This window comes from Nannobrachium achirus (genome assembly GCF_963921795.1).
Source record: "Nannobrachium achirus genome assembly, chromosome: 7".
Taxonomy (NCBI): Eukaryota; Metazoa; Chordata; class Actinopteri; order Myctophiformes; family Myctophidae; genus Nannobrachium; species Nannobrachium achirus.
Window position 1 is genome coordinate 47,827,571 of NC_137816.1, and position 11,258 is coordinate 47,838,828.

General features: G+C 43.8%; 1 protein-coding gene across 1 annotated transcript; it reads left to right on the forward strand.

Moving 5' to 3' along the window:
• Positions 1-6,616: 6,616 nt before the first annotated feature.
• LOC308288473 (tRNA (adenine(58)-N(1))-methyltransferase catalytic subunit TRMT61A-like) lies at positions 6,617-7,570 on the forward strand (the record flags this gene model as incomplete). The annotated part of the gene is made up of 1 exon (XM_080729923.1): positions 6,617-7,570. The coding sequence occupies one exon, from the start codon at positions 6,617-6,619 to the stop codon at positions 7,568-7,570; it is 954 nt and encodes a 317-aa protein (XP_080586049.1).
• Positions 7,571-11,258: the final 3,688 nt, after the last annotated feature.

Genomic DNA, 11,258 nt, shown 5'->3' on the forward strand with positions numbered 1-11,258 from the left:
TTTGAGTGGGAGGCTGCTTCACAGAGGATCCACTGGTTACACTCACCACTGCTTATAAAACATGTTCCTGCAAACACCCAGTCGCTGCCTTAAGCACCATGGACAGCGGCAATTTCTCTCTCTCTCCCCCCCCTCTCTCTCTCTTAGCACTCTAGCACTTGAATAGACGTGTTGCAGTGAAAACCTGACAATTACACTAGAACTTGTATCCTTTCATGAGAAGAACATACACAAGGGATTTATAAGGGACGACAGAGACATTCTAATCAGAATGTGCCATTGTCACCTAATAGGCCACACTTGCTGTTCTTATGTCGATGCTCAACTAGTCTATATAGCTTTGACACGGCATATTTCGAAGGCTTGGAGCAAAAAGGGCGTAAGTGACATTCTCAAATATTTTACAGGACAGCTTTCCAATGATTGTAATTATTTAATTGAACGCTATATGTTTAAGCAATCTATACTTTAATACAGATTAGGCTTCAATGAATATATTTTAAAATACTTTTATGTTTTTAATTACCGTAAAGTATTACAATAAATGGAAAGCTGTCCTGTAAAATATTTGAGAATGTCACTTATGCCCTTTTTGCGCCAAGCCCTCGATTTGTTCTTCTGTTGACCTCACTAAATGGCCTTGCTTTTTCATTCGGCTTCAGATTAGCCGAGCTTTCACTTTTCTGCCGCCATGCCAATAAGTGGCCATGTGCAGAATGGAACTCCTGACAACATCAGTGATCCACACATGTCCATATTTACTTGCGCCAGCAGAGCACGGAAGTACTGTGTTTTGTGCTGTCTGTATCCGACTGTCTGTTTCCGGCTGTCTGTATCCGACTGTCTGTTTCCGGCTGTCTGTATCAGACTGTCTGTTTCCGGCTGTCTGTATCAGACTGTCTGTTTCCAGCTGTCTGTATCCGGTCGAAAGTACAAAGCGCAGTGCTCTCAGTGACGTCGCCACCAACAAGTGTGACCCGATAAAAATATCAATGGTGCAAGCTGGCACCTCGACAGAGTCCCAACTTCCCCAACCCCATACATACCGACAGCACTCATCACCCTAGTTGTGCGCTCTACTGGTCACACTGGTTGTTTTCTTTGGAAAGTGACTATGAGTGCACAAAGAGCAAGTTGGCACCTTGACAGAGTGCAGTCCAGTTTAGTAAATTGGTTGTATTGTAGTGGGGTACCGCAATGGATACTCTGACAATGGCTAAACTGCTACGATAAATACTTGCCCAAATAACTGCCCAAAAAATGAAAAAGAGCTATTCCACTTGTTCCTGTGACAAAAGATCAGCAACCCAGAACGAGGCATTTAGAGAAGAGTGGAGTCCTGCTTCTCTCCTCTCCATGATGGAGGACTGTGTGCTCCCAGTCACAAGTTTCTCTTCTCCATTTCAGGGCTCTGATGTTCAGAGCTTGAAGAATGACAAGAGGAGTGGTGGAGGGACATGAAATATTCACACAGATTCCTGTGACACAGAAACTTCATTCTATTCTCAGAGATTCGACAAGGAGTTCAGAGCAGTCCTGTGAAAGTCCTCAATTGAATACACAGCGGCACCAATTATGCACAGCAGCTACCTGGAAAGCACACCTGAATGTGACCAGTGGGCTGAACAGTATACTTGAGTTGCTATATGGCTTTTCAATATAAAAAAAAAAGTTAAAAGCTGAATTGACATGATATTTAATGTCCACAGCATTTTGAAGATGCTGGAAAGGGATGACAAGTGATCTGATTTTCTTTTTCACCTTCATTGTTACTAAGTGCTGAATAACACCTTTACAAATGGCTGATATATCAAAATGAGCGTTGTGAAGCCAGAATAAAGCCATGACCTTTCAGAGACGCCAGCCAAGCATTCATCATTTTCGAATTAACTTATGTGACAAAAACATATCTTGTGTGCCCATATTCTCTGGTGGAATGGGTCTCTTTCAGTGGGAAATTATTACACAGTCATGTTTAATTAATGAAAATATGACCCACATATCTGTGCTAATATATCAAAAAAGAAGAGCATAGTATAGTTACTCTCAGTACTCTGTGGCAATAGCAGAAAGAAGTTGTTGAAAGATAATGTTACAGAGATGGGAAAGAAGACAGATTATTTCGGAATTCAGTCGTAGGGTCACTGCGCTGGATTACTGTACACAGTGGAGTAAAAAGTACTTAAGTAAAAGTATCAGTACTGCAATTTAGAAATACTCTGCACGTAAAACTCAGGAATTCAAAATATAGTTGAGTAAAACTACAAAAATATAAGCATCAATATGTACTTAAAGTACTAAAAGTAGAAAGTACACATTATGCACAATGTCCTATTTCAAGTTTTCAGGAATTCCAAATAAATAAGGAATACGCTCTCAGACTCTTTATTATGAAATGGTTAAGTTAGGGGAAACAAGACCGTTTTCTGCTGTGAAGTGACCTGCTTTACAATTTATAAATCGCACCGCTGAATCAATCGGACCAATATGTCTGAGTCATAGTGTTGGGGGCTTTGTCGGAGAAGCTGTTGTGCCCATCTGTTTGTGTTCCATTTGTGCTTGTATATGGAGATCTCAGTATCTGTCTGTCAACCTACAGTACCTGTGTCCCTTTTATGCATATATATTGATGTCATTAGTATACAATGGTGTAAAGTAACTAAGTACATTTACTTGAGTACAGTACTTAAGTACACTTTTGAGCTATTTGTACATCTCAAAGGCAAATATTGCCCTATATACATTTTGACCATTTGAAAATAGCAGATCTACAAGCTCTCAATGTGTCGCGACTTATCCACCACTGTTAGTATATGTTAGTTTTTTTATTTTATTTTATGTTACAGTTAGCAACCAGTTAGATTGGGAAAGGAGCGCTTGTTTTAGTTCACCTGGATGTGGAAGAAGTTCACCTGGATGTGGAAGAAGCCCATGCATTAGTCCCACGCTGGTGAATGCTAACCTGGTGAATGCTACAATGCCTAAACCTAACCCTAACCTCAGTAAAACTATGCCAAACCCTAACCCTAACCTCAGTAAAACTATGCCTAAACCTAACCCTAATCCTAACCTCAGTCAAATTATTCCTAGTTCCCCGAAGGAGGCGCCGCCTGCTCCACCTTGTGCCCAAAACGAGCGCTCCTGTTCTCAATCTAAATGAATCTCAAACTAACTGTGACATATATACCCATACCCTGTATATTGGCACGCCCATATGGGGATATGTCATGTGTGACTTGAAGAAAAATGTAAATGGTGCATTTGTATAGCACCTTTATCCAAGGCGCTTTACATAGATTGTGCATTACATTCACCCATTCACACACACACATTCATAAACCGATGGCAGAGGAAATGCAAGGCACCAACCTGCTCACCGGGAGCAACTAGGGGTTCAGAGTCTTGCTCAAGGACTCTTCGACACTACCTCTGGGGGAGCCTGGATTCGAACTGGGAACCCTTTGGGAACCCTCCGTGTTCTAAGGACGGTTTCTCTACTCCTGAGCCAATACCTCCCCTACTCCAGTCCACTCAAAGAAGAGCAGCGGACTATCCTGTACAACTCTTGGAAGTTGGAACAGGAAGAACTAGAGTGTAGTCAATACTCGATAGTCATTGTTTGTCAAGGCTTCATCAAAGAGACACAGAGATGCTCAGAGTTGCCAGGTCAGGAACAGAAAACAAAAACAAAACTTATCTGGAGAATTGCTTCTGTATTTCTGCACTCACAACTATTTTTTTTTCCTTTCTCTTTTTTTCCAGGGCTCAGGACAAACTTTTTCTGAACAAAAACTTCTTCAGGTAAACTAATGTGTATATGATTTTTCCAAGGCACACCAAAGCCTGCTCTTACATCGTTTTTACTGAAAATATTATATCCATTACTTTACTCATATTGTACCAGTAAGACTCCCTAATCGGGAGATAAGCGACCGTTGGTCGCTTATCTCCACAAATATCACAGCCTCCACCTCTCACGTCATACGGGCAGCCATAGTTACACCTGGAATGTTGAATCTCCATATATGGAGATAACCTACCCATCACACAAAGTCTGACCTCACCAGCCCATACCTGGGCATGGACGACTTATATCACCATATACGGAGATGGCCATATATGGAGATACGATGACATCACAGAGTCCACAGCTGATGATGTGGCGTGATGTCATACAATACACAAACAAGCCCTATATAAAGGGGCAATTCTCACCAGGGAAGAGAGCATTCCCCACTAGCTGAGTATCTTAAGATGGTTGGATGTGATGATAAGCCACAAATAGGCCAAAAGTTTGTTTTACCAATTATCAAGACATACGGGCAGTTGACAGTTTGCCATTGTTACTCATTGAAGTTGAATCTCCATCTGAATCCCTTTAATAACAATTATATTAACCGTCTATGACACTTGTGCCATTCACAGACACTGGCTATAGTTTTTGCTCTCATTTGATATGCCTCATGACATGTTGGCCCCTAACGAACTCACAATTAACCCCAATAGTAAGCCAGTCAAAGGAGTCTAAAGTCTTAAGTATTCATAACAGGCCTGGGTGAACGTGTTAATGGTGGGGTCAGATACCGACATCTAGCAGCCCATACTTTGTTAAAAGAGCTCTGACATGGAGCACAAGCAGCACTTAATGGAGGGTGCAAAGTGCAGTAGAATCACCCCATTTCCCCTTCACCAGGATGTAATCACTACAACACTATCTCAAGCATGGAGAGCATATAATGGAGGCCTTGTAAAAGAGAGGATACAAAAATGCATGGAAGCGTGGAGAACAATAAAGTGACAATGATAGCTGATCATTTACCAGAGGATGGCATGTAAAACGGATAGATGGGGGGGAGACATGAGATATGAGACTGCATACAGAAGAATAGATGATTAACCCCTTGAACACGAGCTCACCCAATGAACACATTTTCCTTTCCTGTTGGTGTGATTTAATTGGTGGAGTTTTGTGCTTTATCTATTTTAACCGGGTGGTGATCAGTGGATGCTATTTTAGCCATTTTCTTCTATCCCTTGACATTATGTGGTCTGTCATTTCCTTATAGCAGACCGCCGTTCTCAATAACAAATAGAAAGATGCAATTCTGGGAACTGGCTATAGTGTGGTTGCCATTTTTGCATTTTCCCATTCAAGTCAATGGGGTTACTCTATAACGTTTTTGGGGTTACCTGCTTTAACTTTAGAGAGTAACTTTTAGCCAATGAGGAAGCAGCGTTCTCGGTGACTTCACCTTTATAGAGTAATCCCATTAGATAAAAGTAACTCTATAGAAACTAGACCAGGTCAACCTGGTTGTGCCAGACCCCGGTTCTGCCAACCCTCTGGGCCTATAAATTTAATGGTACATTTATAGGCTGTCTGTCCCTTTATAGGCTGTCTGTCCCTCCCTCATGTCATCATCATTTGTGACATCATTGTGACCAAATATGGAGAAAAGAGGGAGGGACAGACCGACAGAAAGCAAAAGGCTTTGTCTGTCGGTCTGTCCCATGTCATTGTGATGACATGAAGGCTTTGTCTGTCGGTCTATCCCTCCCTCATGTCATCATCATGTCATCATCATGACCATCTATGGAGAAAAACCGGACAGACCGACATTTGCTTATGTAGGCCTACCCATTTCATGGGTCTGGCAATTACTCTATTAAGTTGGAGGAAAACAATAGTGTGTTGCCTATAGTAACTACACCAATAATAACTAGAAATACTGTTCCTACAAAACAGTGTGGGCTCGGACGGACGCAGTGTTGAAGACGTGCACATCAATCTGAGGTTTCTCCATCGTAGACCCCTCCAAGGTAATACACCTTGTTCCCTGCAGGCACGGCGGCAAGACTAAGTTTGTGTGGACTAAACAACTCTCTAACTATTAAACAACGACATGTCCGTCACCATCAATAAGCCTTATAAGCCTAATAAGACCTGATATAAATTGCTAGCACATGTTGCTGGTGCATAAGTAGGACATATGGGCCATACAAATCTATGTATGGCTTTTGATTGGTGAAGCTTCACATGACATTTTAGTCAATAGATTACAGTATAAGAAGGGCATCTAAATCTAGAAAATTAGACTCAGAGAGGGAATTATCCCGAAATTACCCCGAAGAGATATAGTCATTACCCCGAAGAGAATTCTTCGAAGAGAAGAATGAATCAACACATCACTACAGTCCACTTTCCACAGTCACTTTACACTCTTCAGACATTCTCCACTGCACATCCACTTTCCACAACCGCCGACCTCCCCCATATGACCATATATGCCCATATACTGATAGGGATCTCCATATAGGGGCATAAAAGGACAAGGACAGACAGATAATAGAGATCTCCATATATAGGCATAAAAGGGATAAAGCCAGACAGACAGACACAGAGACGTCCATATATGGGCACAAAAGGGACACATACAGACGGTTAAATGCCATGACAACGGGTGTTGTATAACAGGGCGGGGCATGGAGTGATGATGATTGGTTAGCTGCTGCATCCCACATGTTTACATCTAATTATTCATTCATCGTGGCAGAGGACAGTGACAGTAACATTATTTCACCCTTGCGGTTGGAGAGAGCCGACAACACCCTCAGCATGAGTTTCGTGCAGTACTACTCAGACCTCATCCGGGACGGGGATGTGGCCATCCTCTATGTGAGCCACGAGAACATCCTGCCAGTGAAGGTGCGGCGAGGCGCCCAGACGCAGACGCGCTACGGCGCTGTCCGCCATTCCACGGACCTGATAGGCCGGCGCTACGGCTCCAAGGTCACGTGCGAAATTAAGGGCAACAAGGGTGGCTGGGTGTACGTGCTGCACCCCACCCCGGAGCTGTGGACCCTCAGCCTGCCCCACCGCACGCAGATCCTCTACGCCGCCGACATCGCCATGATCACCACCATGCTGGAGCTTGTGCCCGGCTCCGTGGTGTGCGAGGCGGGCACGGGCAGTGGCTCTCTGTCCCACGCCCTCCTGCGGAGCATCGCCCCGACGGGCCACCTCCACACGACGGAGTTCCACCGGCAGCGGGCGCTCAAGGCCCAGGAGGAGTTCGGGGAGCACGGCGCGGCTCACCTGGCCACCGTCCGGTGCCGGGACGTGTGTGCCGAGGGGTTCGGGGTGGACGACGGCACGGCCGACGCCGTCTTCCTGGACGTCCCCAGGCCCTGGGAGGCCCTGGGACACGCCTGGGCCGCTCTGAAGGGACGCGGAGGGGGCCGCGTGTGTACCTTCTCGCCGTGTGTGGAGCAGGTCCAGAGGACGTGTGTGGCTCTGCGCGCACTGGGCTTCCAGGAGGTGGACACCGTGGAGGTCCTGCTGCGTGTTCACCATGTAAGAGCCGTCAGCCTGCCGCTGCCGGACTTCGGACCCCAGCAGCCCTCGGTCTCTGCGGAGCGCCGGTCCTCGTCAGAGGAGAGATCCCAGGAAGAGGAGGAAGCCCCTCTGACATCCTCCTCTCCCTCAGTCACCTGTAGGACCAGCACCCCCGCCAGGGAGACGCCAGGCCACACCGGGTACCTGACCTTTGCTACAAAGCCACGGACATAAAAGGTGTAAGTAACATCAGTATTGATTTCGTCGACTGAAACAATGGCAAGAAATTAGAAAATAAAAACGAAGCTAAAACTAAGACTAAATATACTGACAATGTCGTCAACAAATAAAAAAAACTGGACTAAAACGTTAGGGAGGGACAAGAGATCCAGTAGAACTAAGACAAGTCATCATGGGTGTGCACAGGTGTCACAGTCTGAAAATATCTGATCTACAACCAAGGTGAAAATCTGCCATTTCAATGCCATCATGGCCCGCCAAAAAAATATTTTAGTCGACTAAATCAACAGTAGACTAAAATCGTATGATATTTAGTCAACTACTAGACTAAACGCTTTCAAACATTTCAGTTGACTAAAATATGACTAAAACTAAACAGAATTTGCTGTCAAAATCACCACAAACCCCGACACCTCTCCCCGGACATAATGGATATCCAGTTGTCCAGGACCGCTGATCCAACTGATATGCCCATATATGGGTATGCCTATATATATGGGCATATATCGATGGCATCAGGGATCTCCATTTATGGGCAAAAGGGACAAAGACTGAAAGATACAGAGATCTCCATATATGGGCATAAACTGATGATATCAGGGATCTCCATATATGGGCATAAAATGGACATGGACCGACATATGCAGAGATCTCCATAAATGGGTATAAAAGGGACAAGGACTGTCAAATAGCCCACAGTGATCTCCATTATTAGGCTTCCAGAGTGATACCATAGAGTAGACCATTGACGACCATCACGTTGGCACAATGACAATGTTTGAAAATGAGACTTTTCAAACATGCAGGCTGTCAAAATGAGCAGCAGGGCGGAGCCACCACAGTGTGACAGAGTGCAGAGGAATCTCCATATTGGGCATAAAAGGTGCTGACAGACCAACAGGTCTCTAACAACCCAAAACTCCAAATATGTTAGTGGCTGATCATATATGCAGCCGACTTGATTGATTGATTGAAGACTTTATTAGAAGTTTGCATAGAAAAAGGTACAGTTTCATGATGGTACAGTTCACTGGTACAAGGTCAACTCAGAGCTGTATTAACCATTGGGCCGGTGGGGCCGTTGCCAGGGGCCCTTGGCTCTCAGGGGCCCTTGGCGGAACTGGGCCGTGTGGTCATTGTCAATTTACTCAAATGAAATGTATACGTTAATTAAATATCAAATGTGTGGCCCCTCCTCTGTTGTCTACAGGTGCTTTCTTGGCCCACAGATGATCATCATGGCTTAAAATTCGAGCTAGGTAGTGTGCATCGGGAGGGAGGGAGGGTTATTGTGGAGGGTGGGGGGGGGAGGCCCTAAAAAATTATTGGCCAGGGGCCCTCCCGGGGGTTAATCCGTCCATGGGTCAACTAAAAGGAGATCCTAGAAAAGACTAAGCTTATTTCCATAGGAAACCATTTTAGTATCTCATATAACATTGAATGACAGACGGATAGAACACTGCTAAATCAATTAACTGTACTGTAAAACTTTTCATTCAGGGCACCACCTGAATGACATTACAGTACCTTACATTTATGTCAAATATGTCAATCTTTCCCCCTAGGATACAGTTTATGTCACGAGGAAAACCCGAGAGAATATCCGTTTCCATTAGGGCAGATGGAAAATAACTTTTATGCCACTCAAAACCCAGCATCCCTATTCTGGGGGGGAACATTCATCAAAAAAAGCCGATCAACAAGCTCACAGCTTGTAGCTTGAAGAGCGTCTATTTTTGGAGAGACTTGGTGTACTAAAGGCTGAAAAAGTACAGTGCAACTGAGGACTGTACTCCTTTATTTTTCAACTAAAGATTGTTTAGACTTGATCCAGTGTGGTTCAATACCAGAGTAAACCAACACAATTGTGAGAGGGCATGAACAGTATGGTTATACTCTTCTTCCTCAAAATAAGAGGCAGAAAGGAGGTTGCTCTCCTCGAGTATGAAAGCCAGTCTCAGCCCAGGGCGCTCTATCACTTTATTGTCTGCTTTGTGACAGCTGCACTGGAAGCACTGGATTACTGTGTGACATTAGGCTTGTCATTTTGTTTACCTACAAAATGCAATGCATTTATCGGACCTTCTCTAGACATCTATCAATTTCATTAGACTATAAAACAAACAGATCAATAGCACTTGTGTTGAATATAACCTAAAAAATAGTGACTTTAGAGCCTCCCTTCACCCTCCCTTCACTGCGGGGTCCACCCATAATTCCGACGGGCCGTTGGTCCGACCAGGTTAACATTCACCAGGTTAGCATTGACCAGCGTCGGCAGGTTAGCATTTCACCAGGTTCGCATTCACCAGCGTTAGTTTTACTGAGGTTTAGGGTTAGGGTTAAGGTTAGGTTTAGGTGGTCGGAACACCAGCCCGTCGGCATATTGACCCATTGACTGCAGCATGTTGCTGCAGCAAGTTACACTCACACTGATGTGTGGGCGTGTTGTTGTTCTTTTACATTTTAACCCAGTTATTTTAAAGATCTCTGCCCTCTAGGACAGAGCATATACACAACACAGCTTTGCTTTTTTTATATTTGCTTTTCAGAATTAATTTAGCAGCTTCCAACATAATGAAAGAGACAAACAAGCTGTGCATCCAGTAGTTAAGTGAACATTAATGACTTGTTCAGAGGGACAAATTGAAAAAGGAAAGTGGAGTGGGAAGGGTTGCAGACTCGCAGTCGCACAGACGTTTACAAGCAATTTCTGGTCATTGTTTGGTTAATTCATGGCCTGGCAAATGAGGACTGCTGAAATCTGCCATAATGGATTTTCAATCAACCACAGAGTCGGAGATAGATGGAGCAATGGACCTCAGCCAGCCTTGGTATAGAGAACTTTATGTGACAATTAACTCTGAAACAGGGCTTTTGTGAGTCAGTGGAACATTTGATTATGATTTGTTTGGTTTGATTCGTTTTTTATTTTAGCTGTGTGATTTGTGTGTTGTATTTTCCATGGTTCGTATTTTTGCATGTATTTTATGTGATTATTAATAATGATTATCTATTTGAGTTAAGTTGCATGATTTTGTTAAACATTTTCTTTTCCACTGGCTGGCATCAATCAAACTTGGGTTAATGAGGAAAGACTAGTTCTGGTCAATAGCGTTTTTATGTTATAAAAATAAAAAATACAGTTTTGCTACTCACCAAAACAAAGGTGGCTGTTGGGAGTTGAAAGCTTACTCTGCCTAGTGGACGCACTCTGGGCCCCCCACCACATGCTTAAAATAGGGCGAAATGAAAAATAGTCCAAAGCTACCACACATGATCCAAGGACAGCCTTGTGCCCCTTGGACAACCGGTGGCATTTTACTCAAGAGTTGTCAATTCGAACCTCGTGTTTGCCTCCTACAAGTGAGGACCAGACCTTCCAAAATGTGGCGTAGTCTGCATTTTAATTCAGACATTTTAGTCTTAAGCACCCTGCACTTTATAAATGATTAACAAGTGTTTAAAAGTAATGTGTTTTAAGCAGTGCCACACTTTCATTCATTTAAATAATGTAGCTAAATGGAAATTGTGAGCCAGCATACATGAATTCAATTAAGATTCCACAAAGAATTATACAACATAATGCATGTAGTGCAGGGGTCTTCAAAGTTTTCAGGCCAAGGACCCCTTAGTTGAGAGAGAGAGAGAGATGAAGCAGGGACCCCCCACAACCCATAGA